The sequence below is a fragment of the Taurulus bubalis genome, assembly GCF_910589615.1.
Source record: "Taurulus bubalis genome assembly, chromosome: 1".
Taxonomy (NCBI): domain Eukaryota; kingdom Metazoa; phylum Chordata; class Actinopteri; order Perciformes; family Cottidae; genus Taurulus; species Taurulus bubalis.
Genome location: NC_136589.1, coordinates 37,827,489 through 37,843,859, shown reverse-complemented (window position 1 = coordinate 37,843,859; position 16,371 = coordinate 37,827,489). Strand labels below are relative to the sequence as shown.

At 40.7% G+C, this 16,371-nt stretch overlaps 1 protein-coding gene across 1 annotated transcript; it reads right to left on the bottom strand.

The window, feature by feature from the left end:
- Positions 1 to 1,088: 1,088 nt before the first annotated feature.
- Positions 1,089 to 15,717, bottom strand: npc1 (Niemann-Pick disease, type C1; the record flags this gene model as incomplete). The annotated part of the gene is made up of 25 exons (XM_079229683.1): positions 1,089 to 3,056; positions 3,171 to 3,333; positions 3,581 to 3,694; positions 4,401 to 4,632; positions 5,144 to 5,329; positions 5,523 to 5,652; positions 6,342 to 6,457; positions 7,120 to 7,310; positions 7,594 to 7,683; positions 7,823 to 7,957; positions 8,270 to 8,397; positions 8,549 to 8,663; positions 8,866 to 9,048; positions 9,258 to 9,447; positions 9,562 to 9,664; positions 10,423 to 10,523; positions 10,740 to 10,966; positions 11,161 to 11,531; positions 11,699 to 11,781; positions 11,879 to 12,128; positions 12,241 to 12,408; positions 12,627 to 12,784; positions 13,092 to 13,198; positions 13,368 to 13,496; positions 15,640 to 15,717. The coding sequence occupies 25 exons, from the start codon at positions 15,715 to 15,717 to the stop codon at positions 2,974 to 2,976; spliced, it is 3,831 nt and encodes a 1,276-aa protein (XP_079085809.1). The 3' UTR covers positions 1,089 to 2,973.
- Positions 15,718 to 16,371: the final 654 nt, after the last annotated feature.

Here is a 16,371-nt window from a genome sequence, read left to right as displayed (position 1 = left end):
TAACGATCATCTATATAGCAACAAAACTAATCAAAAACCCAGTAATAATATACTAGATTTTTTGGGGGCTTTTACTTTGGCTTCCATTTTTAATAATATTGTGCTTGGGTTCAATCCAGGACCAGGTTGTTGATACTTTCATTTCGGGTTTTTTTTACTTTCTAAAATACTTTGAAACACTATTATTTTTGTATGCGTTCATGCATCACATTACGTTTGAGGAATCACTGCCAAGCAAAATGTGTCTACCTGCCATCTAAAATAGCACTAGGACACCTTGCAGTGCAGCCCAGGTGCTTCTGTGACATAATGAACGATGGGGATGGGTCAGAGTCTGGTGAGAGGCGAAGCCGTGCACATCTTACATAACAGGTGTACTCTCCCCTGCAGACGGCACAGCAGACCTGCAGAGGAAATTAATATTTCAATCTCTCAGCGAGATTCAAAGAACAGTCCCCGCTCTCACAGGGCAGCGGCTAAATAAGTCATGAGCTGGAGGTTTGTGACAACAGGGCTGGACCGACAGCCACAACAACAACAACAACACACACACACACGCTGGGAGGAAGTGCATCGCTGTGGCCACTTTTCAAACGGGACAAGAGTGACTGTGTGCTGTGACGTTTTGGTGTAAACGTCCAAAAGCTGCAGATTTACAGCCTGAACAACCAGATCCATGACGATGCCTTCGTAGAGGTGGTAGACTGCTGCTCTTCAAGACGTAACAATAAGGTCACTCCCACTACATGACTGACAGCATGATGGAGACAGAGCTTCATGATTCATGAACAGGTTCAGGCGCCACTCAGTGGTGAGTCTGAAAACAACGTAACTGTGTCTCTTATATGCTACAGAAGCATCCACTGCAGTTATACTAACCTTAAAAGAAAGATAAATAATAATAATAAAAAAAAAACTGTACATGGAGACTTCATAGGAATGTTTGCAGTGTTTTTCTATGATTAACTGCCACCTCATTCTAACTAGGGTATTAGCATAATACATATAATGTAATTCCACAAAAAAACATACAAAAAAAATAATAAAAGCCCTTTGGAAAAGAACAAGGAGAAGCAGGCTTCAACACATACGTTTGAGTGTTATTTAATACCCGTTAAAATTTTTAAAAACTAAATTATTCAAATGCTTGGTTTAGTCTCTTCTTCCACAATAATATTCTTCCATGTCAGAGGTGATTTGTCCATATCACTGTACAGCACAGTTAACAAGCACAATTATGTGTTAATCATGATACAAATTATTTAGTCGTTTACTCAGAGACTTTTTTCACATCCAGGTTTAAATTGAGCATCGACAACAATATTTCTTACACCCCCAACCCCCAAAAAAACCCTGATTAAAAATAAGGAAGTGTACTGTTCCTTTAAGATCCCAGCAGATTTTAAACCGCTTGGGTAAAATGTTGAACATCCTCCTACAGTGATGTCAGGACCGTATTATAATTAAACTGGCGATCCTCTCGACCAGCTACAACCTCGAGCATGTGACGCAAATGGTCACGGTTATGGTATGTTTTGTTTTCCTTGAAAACAAAGGAATGCTTTACTTGCAAGGTCACATGAAAGTTGGTGTTTTTTAAGAAAGCTATGCATGGTAACAAAATGTTAATAGTTAAAATGAAAAAAATAACTTAAAATTCAGGACTGTATCATTAACTAGTTTTCTATATCAACACACTCTAGATGACAAAGGAAAACATCTAAATTAGTCCTGTTTAAGATATTTACAGTTAAATGTAAAGCTCCTTCTCTTCATCTCTTAATGCAACAAATGTTCTGTTCAGTAACTGCAAAACATTTCATATAAACCTAAATGTGAAGTCATTTTTCGTCTCATAGCACTACCTGGCATCCACATGTATCTTGACTGATGTCACACAGGGTTTTGTAAAATCAACCAAGAAGGGACGAACAACCTAGCTATACACTTCAAAAAGGACACTTAAGATACATTAACTAGCTCTAAAATGAAATGTTGCACTGGATAATTTAAATAGCTTCCAATGTGGAAATAAAAGACATGGCAGGATGCAGTTTGGAGAGCGACACGCAACACCTAAGGGTGCCGTGTGCACAAGTACTTGGACTGTTTTGTCTTGGCTCTGTATTCCAGCACTCTGGTGTTTGAATGAAACACAACTTTCAGGTCTCAGTTTGAGGGCGTTTACGTCCACATCCATGTAGAAATGTAAACCTTTTGTTATAAACACTCCTAAAAAGGTAAAAGGAGCTAGAACTTCATTTAAAATCCAGTGTGCTGGAGTGTAAACATTGCTGTCCAAAGCACATTATTGCGAGGTGAAAATGCTACAACTAGCTGTCCTGCTTCATAATACAGTACATAAACCCCGGGTATGATGTCGATGCCAGGTATTATGAGGGCCTGTGGTACTATTGTTATCCGTTAGCTCCACTGTGTGCCATGATCCAGTCAATAAATGATTCATAATATCAAATAGTTCTATAAAAGTCTCACGTAAGTAAATAATTTCCTGTTCCACAGTTTTTTTTCTGAGATATATATATGTATATAAAAATATGAAAAAACTAAGCAGTTTACCCATTTGAGTTTTCCCAATCAAAACAGCTCATAGCATATGGAACTGACAGAGTTGGTGTGTACACTGATGTTGGGGTTGGTATTGCTCCTACTTCCACAATCAAAGATAAATGTTTGCTAACGCTAAAAATGCTGAAGTCAGGCCGTTTCACTCTAGTGTCAGGAAGAGGAACGGTTGGGGGTCCAAAGTCTTCTGAGAAAATCGATAACTTTTGCAGTTGTACTACTCCTGGCACTCCCAATCCCAAGGATATTCCCGAGTTAAATCCGTGCATAGCAGTGGCAACGATGATGATGCGTGTGTCAGTAATCACAGAAATGGCTTGCGCTCACACCCACACAGTCTCTTTCAGACAAATAGCTCATTGTTCATTGTCCCAGACAGACAGCCTGCTAGTAGTTGAGGAGGCACTCCCTTTCTGTACCAGCGTTGCGCTTGTTAGCGGCAAACACTTTTGCTTTGTTCACTGAGGGACCTGGGAAAAAAATAAATAATCAGAACATGTTAGATTTTAATCTAAAAAAATGTAATCTGACGTAGAATCTTGTAAACTCCGTGTCCAGTCCTTTAAAAGTGTGACTTTACTGACCGATATAACTGAGCAACACAGGGAGGAAGATGAGGCCGTGCGTGGCCCCCAGCAGCACGATGGCCAAGTACATCCTGAAGTAGAAGACCTGGAAGATCTGCGACTTGGAAAGAGCCAGGATGAGGATTCCTCCAAACTTTGTTAATGTGATCCCACTGAATACCTGCGGAAATTAACTAGTGTCATATGATGATGTCATAAATTAGTATTGACGGACAGAGAACCAAATTATTTTAGAACTTCCTCACAATTACAACTTTATTCTTCGACTTTATTTTGCACTACAAGCTTGTTCACACTGATATCCACATTACCGGTCTACAAAAAACGTTTTTTTAAACTAAAAGCTCCTGATTTATGTAGAAAAAGCTTCCTATAGTGAAATTGGTAATAAATAAAGCGAGACTTACAGAGCTGCCCATGTGAGCCAGGGCCTCCTCGGCCCGATCCACTCGGTTCTTCTTCACACTGATGGAAAAAGCTCGCACAATGTGACTGCAGAACTCCACCGAGATGCCACAGCACTGCAACAGAGGATAGGACACAACTCAGCGATAAAGGCCAAAATGTTAAAATGCTTTACTGCCTTTAAATGTATATTTCATAGGAGAGATGAAGGGAAAGTTGTTAACAGAGACAGACTTTTGGTGGTGACATCTAGGGACACGGATGTATGTCCCTTAGGGTCAGCAACACGCAGAGCCAGACGGCTTGTAAACAAGTCACGAGTTTAAAAAGTACAATCTGTGGTGCAATGTATCCATATGAAATAAAGTGAAAAAAAGCTACAACTCTTTTTACATATTCCTTCATATATCTTTTAGTTCTTATGATCAAAATGGCAAATCCTGCTAAACAGAGTTATAATTTAGAAGTGAAAGAATTGTTGCTATTCAACATGTTATTGTCCATTGCACTGAACTAAGTAAAGGGAGTCAAAGTTGAACCACAAAGTAGCTCGGAAAAATCGAATGAACAATTATAAATTACAACTGACAATTTGGCCAATAATGTTGGCCAAATAATAATCTCTTCATTTTAGAGCAGGTTAGATTGTGTCAAAACCTGATAGAAATAATGTCTAGAACTACAAAAACAAATGTCGTAAAAAGCTCATTGTCCATAACTTCAAATATGTGTTTTCTAAAGTCATTCTGGCTTTACTTCAAAACGTATGTCGTTTGTTATCGTGCTTGGGATAATGTTCCGGTGTTTCATGTTGCTTCTCACCATGACCAGGTTCACGAGGGATATCGCATTGAGGCTGATGTTCCACAGCCACATGACGCCAAACATGTTGACCAGGATCATGGCGATGGTGAGGCTGACCAGCACGGCGGACCACAGCTCGAAGCCCAACAACACTGTCGACACTACAAATATGGCCGCCAGCGACGCGCCCAGGTTCAGAGCCGTGTCATGCGCAATGGTGAGGTACTGCTCGTAGAACACATAGAAGATGCTGTAAGAAAAGAAGAAAAAAGGAAAATATAATTTAGTGACAATGATGGACAAAACAGGATGTATTTTTATTAGTAGTTTTCAATCAACCTACAGAATTATCCTGTCATGCACTGCAATAGACTTGTAAGTCAACTTATTCTAACATTAAATAGGTCACAGCAATTCTAATTTTGTAAAGTTGTAATCTACATTAGTGGTGGCAAGATAGGAAGATACATTCGGGGACTCAAGGTCAAACATCAGCTATATTGCCTTTTATAATGTTTTCTTTGCTGTGTGCTTATCTGTGACCTACTTAACAACCCCTCCTCCAATGCCCTTGAACACTGACTTAAAAACAAGCAAAACCTGAACTACGTGAAGTATTTCACCTTAGAACACTGATACAGGAAAACACCAGTAGCAGTGGGGGAAACTGAAAACACCTAATTACAGTCACAATAACTATAATGTAATGTATACTGTGAAACAAGCAAAGAGAGCCCTACGTGTAGTAAAACAGGACTTACCTATAGGCAAACACTTTGTGGCCCATGGACTGAGTGATATTATCGGCCAGGATTCGAGCCATTTTTAAAGCTTCTATGTAATCTGGGGATTCTTTCAGGATGGTGTGGTACGTCATGAAGTAAGTGGCTCCGACCCCGGCGTCTTTGGGATACAGCTCGACTGCTGTGGCGTAGGCTGCATGGCCGCTGGAGGAGCATGAACGCATTGCGAGAGAGATAAATGAGGGGAACATTTACCAACCATGAAAATGGCAAAACATGTAATGAGACACTCTTAAAAACAGAAGAAACAGACGTTAAAGTGAAAGCGCTCAACGACAGGTCATGTGTTTTCAATACAAATACAGAGGAAACATTTTCAGCAGAGCTATAAAGTTACCCTTTTCCACACTTGATGTTTGGATTGTCTGACAGAAACATGGGTAGAAACTGCATGAAGTCTTCTCCTTCTGGCCTCTGCTTTCCACTGGGAGTCATGGGCCGACAGTGTACACAGGAGGGATTTACCACTGGGAAGACATATCAGGAATCTCACAGGATTGGAGAAATATACAAATTTGTTCCGAGACAAATCCATGAACTAAAGAAATGACCTCAAAAGTGGCTATAACCACTGTGAAGACTGTGTGGCTAAAAAGCAACAGTACAGGTGTAAACCATGCTTGTTTTTTTATTATAGATGTCTTTACTAAATACTGACAATGACTTTATTAACATTTTGGTAATTTTCATTTCCTTCCTGAAACTGCGTGCATCATCTAAATTGCCCAACAGTACAGTAAATATTCTATGTGGGCAAGGACTTTTACTGCTGGCTTTCCAGTTCCTCAAATAAATTGCCTCCTGATGACTCACAGGATACTTTTTAACTGCATGCAATTCATTTTAATAACCAGGGATCTAATAATAAAATAATGCCCTTAATTTGCTGGTATATAAATATTTTACTTTTTGAAAACTTGAATAGGTTTGCGTGAGTCATTCATACATTTTAAATATTCCAATACCCGAGTTTTAAATACAATGCATATTACTTTAACAAGAATTACGTTAATGCCGTGGATTATGTCCTTTAAACAATATTTTTTCACTTCCTGTTGTGTGTGAAAAACTGGCACAAAAAAGTCTCACAGCAGCTTGTGATAGCGGAGCAATGAGACAAGGGTTTAAAGTATGTTGACGTTAGATAAAAATGTACCAGAGGCATTGCAGAAATCGCCAGTGGCGTTGTAGTATCGACAGCAGGTGGACTGCGGCTTCACCCAGTCGAAGTAGTCATCGAGCCAAGAGGACGGAGTGAAGGCCATGGTCGTGCTAGGAGTCAAAGGAAAAGTGAAATTGAAAAGATCATATACCCAGAAAGTAGATCGAGCCGACGTTTTGTCCTTCTGTGACTTTCGCATAATCTGAACTCCAAAATTGTTGGGTTTGTGGTGCCTAACTATCATATCCATTCAAATGTATGCTGTATGTTTAATGTAATTGGAATAAAAAAAAAAATCAAACAGGATTTAGGCCACTTCCTGTAACTCTTTTTTGTGTTTTAAATCTTCAATGAGATAAAAGGAATATGAATGAGTCCTAAAACTAATGAACTATCACTTTTGCACTTCTGGTTCCCTTGTTGCAAAGTCAGTGGGTTTGTTGAATGGGTTTTTGGTTAGATGCATGAAGCAAAGTCTTTAACGTTGTGTTCTGCAACATAAAATATGACAGTAAATAATCTACTCATCAATTTTTATGATTTGTGCAGATTATTTTGCTGAACGAGTAAGTAAATCATCATAAATATTTGTCTGCCACAGAATTTATTTTCTGCAATAATCCCAAATCTGATGAAAAAAAATTCCCATTGTCTTTTTGTGGAGGGAACCAATGCAACGTTAACCAATGCAACGCTCCATCCTGCAGCACAAAGATTCAATTCTGCCTTGTGCAAGTAAACCGTCGGTGATGTAACTTCTTCAGAGACTTACTAGTTGCTGATGAGTGAGGCGCTGTAGACCTGCTGGACCAGAGAGTCGTTGTTGCAGCCGACTCCTCCGCACACGGCATTCTGGCCCTCTGGACTACTGTAGTTAATACCGTCCTCCACCACAAAGTACACTGGAGCGCCGGTGTGGAGATACATGCTCAGGTTCTTAAAGTAGTCCAGCACATACGAGTCCTAGATAAAAGAGACAGATCACCATGAGAACAGAAATGCTAACCAAGGCACATGTTGTACGGAGGACACTAGCACAAATGCAATGTTATGGAATATTCGGTGATTGGCTGATTTAGTGAGATGATAGAATGACACGAGCTCTGAAACGGTCACAAAATAAACTGCATTGCCGATAAGTGCTACTACAATTAGTATAACCATTCTACTTTGCCCACATCTATTAAAAGAGTCAAGTACTAGCAATCCATAAAAGTTAGTTATGATAGAAAATGTAAAGACATACATCAGGCATGGAGAGTTTCTGGTCCAGTCCAATCTCCACTTTATTCACCACAGAAATACTGAAGGAGAGTATTCCCACAAAAACTGCCACCTGAACAAAAGGGAGATGAAAAAAACCCGTGATAAGAAGAACATTTTCTTTAATATATTCTACTCAATGACAAATAGGAGTCCAACTAAATCATCACGTTTACTGGCATGACTGGCAAAGTGTCACCTGAGGTACTTACTATGATTGGTCGCACCCACTCTTTGAGGATGAATGGGGCAAAGATTTTCTTGAAAAAACGGAAGAGGAAACTGTCCGTCTTTCCTTCCTGACCTTCCGGCAGCTTCACACAGCAAAGGATGTCGAGTCGATTCCCCTTTTTAACACAACAGACAACGCAGCATTTGGTAATTGTAACAAATGTGAAGTTTGAATCGTGTGTTGAATCTTGTTGAACGTGGTTTTCGCTACAAATAATCCCTTTCCTGGCAAACATTCAACCAGAGAGGAGTAACCAGTTAAAATAGCTAGTGCAGAGATTGGTAGGATGACAACTTTTCAATCACATTTATACAATGTTAAGGTGGGGCCGTTAAATCTGTAAGAGATCATCTAAAAGTTCCCAATCGGCCATCTGCAAGCCCTCCAGCATCATCATTTATGTCACCCTCATTTGCGTCAGTCTCACCTCCTGTCTCCGGGCGTCCAAGCCGAGCAAGCTGACAAAGCAACTGATCTGCAACAGGAAATCAATGAAAACGGCCAAGCCAGCAAACATAGAGAAAGTCCTCACTGCGGGCATGTTGGACAGGGCTCCTGCAGAAGCAAAAGGTCAACAGTTTTATCAGGAAACTATGAGACTGTGTCAATACTGTCCAATGTATAGAAATATCTTACATTACATCATTACATCATCGTACATCGTCTGTGTACTCATAGGGTCTATTAAATAGGTGATGTATTTTACCCAGGAAAAAGGCGACCGTCTCCGATAAGGAGGAGAGAAACATGCTCGGGGCTACGTCTCCAAGGATACGACCAATCTGCTGGTGAAGTTCCTCCTGGGGCATCCGCTCATCCCTCTGTTCAGAAATACAAAAGGAAAAACACTTTTAGGAGGTTTACAACAAGTACAGTTGTCATGACAAACATAAGAAAACAGGTCACTTTTCAGGTGAATAAATTCAAAGCATGAGTAATCAAGACCAACTCATGCATTAAACCGTGAGACAAATCAATTGGTTAATACGTAACACTTTAATGGATTGGGGTTGTGGAGGTTACCTGATATGTCTGCACTATAATAAAGATGTTGTCCACCCCAACAGCCAGCACCAGGAAAGGAATGACCTCGATCACAATGAGGGTGAGGGGGATGCCAAAATAGCTGAAGATCCCCAGTGAGGAGGACACCGAGCTGAGCACAATCAGGATGCCCGCTATACCCAGAGAGATCTTAGAGTCCACCTGTACGGGCAAAAGGACAGAGGATCAGCCATGCTCTTCCCTTTAGCTGCTCCCATAGTAGCAGGAAGCTGTCCAGCATGTTTCACTAGTTTTGAGTTCAAATGTGTAACGTGTAAACTATCTCAGATATGGATTATGGTTACAGACTCTTCACCATAAAAAAAAAAACATGACACATTGAAGGAAAACAATGGCATGGAATGTCTTACCATCACTCTCCTGAAGCTGTTGATGTGACCCAGAGCCAGGGAGATGTAGAGGAACATAATGGCATAGCTGATCACGATGGTACTGATGTCACTGTTGCTCTCTCTGTTGATTTCATCTTCGATACTCCTCTCAGCACTAAAGGCAATGGTCAGGTTCGGATTTTTAAAGTTCTTCATGAACTTGATGAATCTGAAATGCAAAAAATAAATAAAAAAGAAGCACACAATTCAAGCAAAGACACCATTAAAGGTGATTTCTGCGAGTCAAAAGAACTCTTTCTCCAGAAACAGATAGATGTCTCACTCTTTCTCCCATGCCAGAGCTTTGCCCACCCTGACGGAGTCGTTCAGGTAGTTGTTGAGTGGGAAGGTGATCACCAGAGCAGTGGCATTGTTGTAGTTGGTTTCTGTAAAGAAGACACATTCATTGTAAATGTTGTGTGAACAATCGTCAGTTATCAACCACATTAATAACCGGAGACCATCTTGCGATGGGATCACACCTTAAATTGCAGATCGATTCTTGCAAGATCACAAATATCTTGTCGGTCCAACTTTAAGTAAATGTGTTTATATTTGAACCACAGTGGTCTGTAAAAATCAGCATGCCGCGAGGAGCTAATGGCGGCTATAGGCGTGGTTCAGGTGTGTGTGACGCAACGACACAGAGAGGTGCATTCAAAACAACAACTCCTAAAGAGGTTAGCGTATATGCTGCGGGGATTGAAGAACCAAGAAAGGCACTCCTGCAAAAACATGTTTTTAGTGCCTGCTGTTTGCAATGACTGCTTCTTAGATGGTTCTTTGTAATCTGCCGTGTCAGATCACATCAGCCACCACACCAAATTTGTAAAGCTTCATTTTGATCCCAACTCCACACCTGTATAGCCTCATGACTGCATCTTGACTGGTTGTGACAAAGTACTCAACCTGACAAAGAATTTAAAACTGTTTCTCTGGTAGTTCCCACTGCAGCAGGACCAACGTTTTCTCATTCTTGATCTTTTTCCATATTATAATTTCAAACAGGGCACTTGTAACATGACTCAGTGACCAAAAGGGCAATACAATTTGAGAATCTTCAGAGAGGTTGCAAAGTGATTATGTAATTAATGTAAATTCTTAAACGCTTCTCTGCCCTCAAAAAGGTGTTAATCCAGCTCACCATCGTAACCCCCGAGGGCCAGCCAAGGGAAGATGGGGCCCCCATAGGTGCCTAGACAAGGGTCGTGGAGCATAGTGGTGTCGTTGAGGGATGCTGGTGCACTGTGGAAGAAAAGACCAACACAGCAGTTTTGACCTTTTTACTTTACCGTTTCCAAAACCTGCAATACATTTATGCTGGCAATTAAGACAATGTTAAGACCGTAGGAGAGCCATCTTATTGGTTAACAGACGGAAATCACTAAATGAAGCCGCAATCCCGCAATTTACCCACTGAGGGACTAATAAAGAATTATCTTATATTATCTTATACCTCACCTGACACAGTAGAGGAAGTGGCTGTGATAGTCAGCATAAATAAAGAATTCGTCTCCTTTAATGTGGTCCAGCACAGCATGGCTGTTTTGAAAGTAGTTGAGGACACTCAAGATGGTACAGTTGTTATTGTAAGGAGCCAGTGGAGCCAAGCAGATGTCCTCCAAGGTGACACTTTGGCCCTCGTATGTCGCTATAAGGCCTTCGATGGCAAGCTGAAGATCCAGCACCTGGTTGGTTAACGTTGCAAAAAAGGAAAGTAGAAAAGGGAACCAATCAACCACAGTTTTCAGAAAAGCAGCTGTTCTTCACATGATGTTATCTGGTGACAGAAACAACACTTCTTTTGACGAAACTCAGTGACTCCAACGACAAAATATTGCTATTGATTCAGCTTCCATATTGACTTCTCCCACTAACCCACCTGGTGCAGGATGCCTTTGTCCAGGATGGCTCCAAATGGGACATCTGATCCTCCAAAGTAGGGGGAGTAAATAAAAGTGTCATTGAGTGGAGTGGTTATAATGAGCTGCGCAGTTCTAAAAAAGGGTCCGAAGTGGCTGTCAAAGTAGTCCTTCTCTTGCCGAGCCTGGCTAGTGGGAGAAGACCACAGCTCGACAGGGTTGGTGGTGATGCGCATATAGACCAGGCCCCCGGAGGAGGCGCACACCAGTATCAGGCTGCCTAGTATGACCAGAGCGGGATGCCGCACACAGAAGGAACCCCAGGCACTGAAGAGGATCCGCAGAGCATTCTCGAAGCGTTCGCCCAGTATTTCACAGCATGAAGCATTTACTTTAGAGGAGAAAAAGAGTAGGAGTTAGCTCACGTCACGCAGCAATGATACAACAATGTTAATACATGCATTACAGAAAGTTGAAAGAAACAAAGAAACAGAAACAGAAAGAATGATTACAGAAAGAGAGGACTAACGCTTTCACTTGTTTCATGCATTACAATACCTTGGTCAGGATTATCGCTATTGAGAGACAGTGGGTTATTGCTGTCCAATATGGGGCCATACTCCGACATGATGGTCCTCCTACTGTAGGCACAAAGAACCATGCAAGCCAATTTGTGTCAACTCCTGAAGCAAGCATCAGAATCAATATGTTTGTTTTCAGTGGGTCTGCTGGGTCTACCTGTAACACCAAGCTCCCACTACAGCTCCAATAAAGGTAAGCAGGAAGGCGGTGTAAGAGATCCACATGATGACAGTCATGGCATCGATGCCAAGAATTGTCCAGGGAGCGGGAAGTGGGGGCGGCACAGGTTTGGGGCCACAGGCCTTTGTGCAGTCCTGACAGGAGCAAGGACCTGAACCGTCCTCCAGGCCCTCTGTGCAGGCATACGTCTTGTTGTTCATGGGAGTGTAACCAGCCACCGGGGCGTCTAGTGCAAAGATACAGCACAACAGCATGGTGAATTCATAACACAGAGTAAACGTGTGTTTAAAGTGCATAAAAGAAGATTTTTCTGCCGCATGTCCTAAAAGATGATTTACCTGAGAATGTGGGGATGATAGGAAAAGGAGTCTGTCCATTGTTAATATTGAACATATACTGGATCCAGTTGGTAGCATTGCAGTCCTTTGCATCCTTTCCACACAGCAGTGATAAGGCCTTCACGTTACTGGATGGTGCTTGGACATCCTGACAGGCATTATACATGGCTGGAAAAAGAAAAGAAAAATCGATTAGTTCAGTTGAACTACCAATCCCCTATTTTATTTACTAAAAACGCAGTTATGACTGCAAATCATCCACAAAAATCACACAACTGATAGCATGTTAAAGTAGGAAACTCATGAAGTTTCCTCGGCAGGCGTGACAATAATGAGAACTACGCTGTTTTTCCTACCTAAAAATCAACATCTGGCTATGAACTCACCATTGGAAAATGTCTGTCCAATATAGTACTCCACTTCCACGACATTGGTCACATTGAAGTCATTCGTGAATTTAGTGGCATTCATGAACTGACTCTGGTGAGGGCTGCATGTCAGCTCACAGAAGAGGTTCATCAGGTTGAAGAAACAAGCAGGACACCTGCACACGGACGCACGGTGGCGAGTGTGAGAAGAAGAAAAAAAGATGAAATGAAAGTGGTCATTGTATAACTTAATAAAATATGTCAAAGTTCACAACAGTTGCATCGGAAAAAAAACAAGGCAATAACAAATGCTGTAAAGTAATTTAGCCAGTGAGCCAGTCTGACATGGAAAGGCTTGCATGTTCAAACAACAACTTTTGAGATGAACAAGTATAGACAGATTCAAAAGGGCAAATACTCCTATCATTTTTGTTCAGAAATGCATAATGCCCTTCAAAGCGTGTCATCTAGTGCAGTGCGTACCGAGACAGAAACTGAAGTGGCAGCTGGAGGCTCCCTTTGAGGGTGTTCAACTGGTTAACGTCACAGCAGAGGCGTCGGCCTCCATAGTCGTATCCAGGACAAAGCTCCTGCAAGTAACCCCAAAAAGGGATAGCGTCACTTTAATACACTCTTGTAGATTTTTTCCACAGTGCAAAGAAAAAAAAAATCACTTTAGAATAGCAGAAGTATATCACAGAGGATTGATCAGATGTCAGCAAAAACAGGACAAAAATGTCAAGATGCTATTCTGTGTACCGTGAGAAGGTCATAACCCTTAGAGTCTAGCGGGCGGGGAGGACCAGTGTAGTTGCAGTTGTACTTTTTTCCAGGCACCTTTTCGGACTCCCCACACTCACCATACCACACACAGTGCTGTGCATCAACCTGACAGAAAGACAACAAAAAGACAGTGATATAACATGTTCAATGTACTGAAACCAATACATTTGCTTTATGAAAAACCTCGGTCTGCATTCAGTACATTTATTTTTTGCAGTCTGTTAAAAAGCTTTTTACTGAGAGAAGCCCACTTCTATTTTTATCTGATGAGGTCACATGGACAAGGTCTGTCCAAACAATTTAAGACAGATAGCTCGTATAGAGTTCCTCTGTAGGTCCACTATAGGAGCATGTGACTTAGTTTGGGCTGCTCAAAAGGACTTGACTATTCTGATCGGAGGTAAAAGCTGTCCCTTTTTACCTTGAGGTTGAACGCGTTAAACCTTGAGTAATGCCTGTTTCTAGTATCTCGTGCTTTGCATGTCTGAAAATACAAATTTCACTTCTGCAATTTGTTTTCCTTAGGAGCTTGCATTTAAAAGAGATAGCCTTGTAATAGTCAGAGTCAGTTTAGTCACATCGTGCACGATCATCTTGCATAACCTGACATTAAACGTGATGCACATAGGCCAGAGAAAGGAGAACTGTGGTCAGATTTCTAAGGCAACATATCAACACTCAGTGACTGTTGTTATGGCTCCGACCAACTTCAATTTGAGCACTTGAAACGTTTTATTTAATGTGATATGATAGAGAAAATACAATAACATCCTATTTGATAATTCAATGTTTAATACACATTTATACAATGTATAGCTTCTGCAGTTTAAGTTGTCTGTTATCTGTCTATTCAGCATCAGAGCGCTCACATGTCCTGTGTTGGGAGGGGAAGTTAATTCACTTACTCTACAATCTGTTTTACGAGTATGTCCAGTGTTACACTCTGTCATACTTGTGACTTGTGGGATTGAGTTCACGGGCAGCATTTACATTATTGCTTCAGTTGGGAGTTGTGTGCAGCTGCAGACTCGGCCAGTCCTCAATCTACAGTGTAACAACTATCTGTCCAAAGTCAACTTGCAAAACTCAGAACTAGTTGTGAGATACTTGTTTATATGTCGTAAGAACCAGAAGTTGTGTGTGAAACGGTCATAAATGTAACATAAACCTGATGTACGACCCCCAAACTCCTCTCCTTCTTCCCGCTTATCCACTGCCTTCTCAAAACACTCAGTATTTGTACTCTTATACTACATCCGTGCTATTTTATTTTTACCAGAATGTTGAGAAAACCTCACCTTGAAACCCCAATGATCATATTCTGAATGATCTAACGTTTCACATAGTTTTGGAGTTAGATTGACCTAATTACCTCTTCAATGGGAGTGCAAACAATGCAGTCAAAAGAGCAGCAAGAGATAAGCAAGTGAGTATCACCAACATCAGATTAAATCTGCATTCTAAAAAGTTTGTCAGGTGTGATCAATACCATCAAGGTGCACCCCAAAGATTGTATTGTCTCGTGTAATGTCGATGTAACGTCACTTACATATGTACTATTACTATATTATTATCCTTTAAATGTAAAAATTGTATAATTTTTTTTTTTAAAAGCATAGACATGTAAGTTTTCTATTTTTCATCTCAATGACTACATTATCTATACAATTTATATTTAAAAACAGATGCAGTGCATCCTCAATCAGTGTTAGTCACACTATGTTCACTATGCTGATGTCTGATGTTGAGTAACAGGCTCACGCTGCACATTCAGTGCTTTTTTTCTTCCCATTCCACTTTTGTGAGCCGTTTGAACACAAAAACATGGGTGGTCACAACATTGACTGGAACATGTTTACCTGAGCGTTATTATAAATAAATCTAAATAACTAAGCTAGTCTAGTTTTAGTCTGCCAGCATATGACAGCACGAAACTCGTCTCTTTGGAAAAGCTAATCTGTCTTCACTAGTTTTGGTTCCCGCGAACGAGGCTGGTGCAATTTTCAACAAACATTCATGCTATTCAGCTATTATTATTATTATTATTATTATTATTATTATTATTATTATTATGTTTGAGCTTCAGTTAACGCTATTAATGCCCCGGATAGAAATTTAAACGCCTTAAAAAAGCTGAACCGGTATGTGTAGTTTCGCTAGCGACCCTTCAGATAAACAGCAGACTAGCAACAGCAGACCGAGCTGAGTCATGTTTTTGTCACGAGCACACGGGCGTTAGTTGACTCACCCATCGAAAATGTCCCTCTGACAGGAGGATAATGAAGAAAAGTGGACATAAAAGGCTTTTCCCTGGTAGGACCCCCATCCCTCTGCCTGAAACGAGCGAATCGTACTGGCTGTTCACCTAAAGTTTCGCATATCTTGTTGATGGCTTCTTCTTCGTTGTATTATTTGTTTGGGGGCGGAGACAAACTGCCGCCTCAGTGCTGCCACCAAACGGTGCTGAGGACGCACTACATCTCCTCGCCAACATAAAGTAATGCAAAACCTTTGAAAACCTCTTTCATTAATCAGAGTCTGGTTCAATTTTTGTTGACAGCATGTTTATAAAATAGAACTAATTAGATAGGGATCAGCACTATTATGTCCTGGATTTATTTCCATTGTTGTCCCTGGTGTTGACACAACCTTATCAGGACAGAGAAGGAAATCCAATATCTGATAATAAGAAGCATTAGCAGACGGTGATCAAAGGGCAAGAAGGTTTGCATCACATGAACACACAATGTGTAAGATGTTTCAGGAAGCAGACAAAGTCACACGACTTAAAAAAAAAAAGACATAAAAGAAGTAAAAGATAACCTTTACATACATCTTTATATCAAAAAGTAAAAATTAGATTAGTCCATTAGGGACGTGTTGCATACTTACCCTTAAAAGGTATCCATATTTGACTCGGGCAGTTATATAGTTTGAAAATGGCAGTTTATTGAATTCCATGACATCAGTATATGGAAAG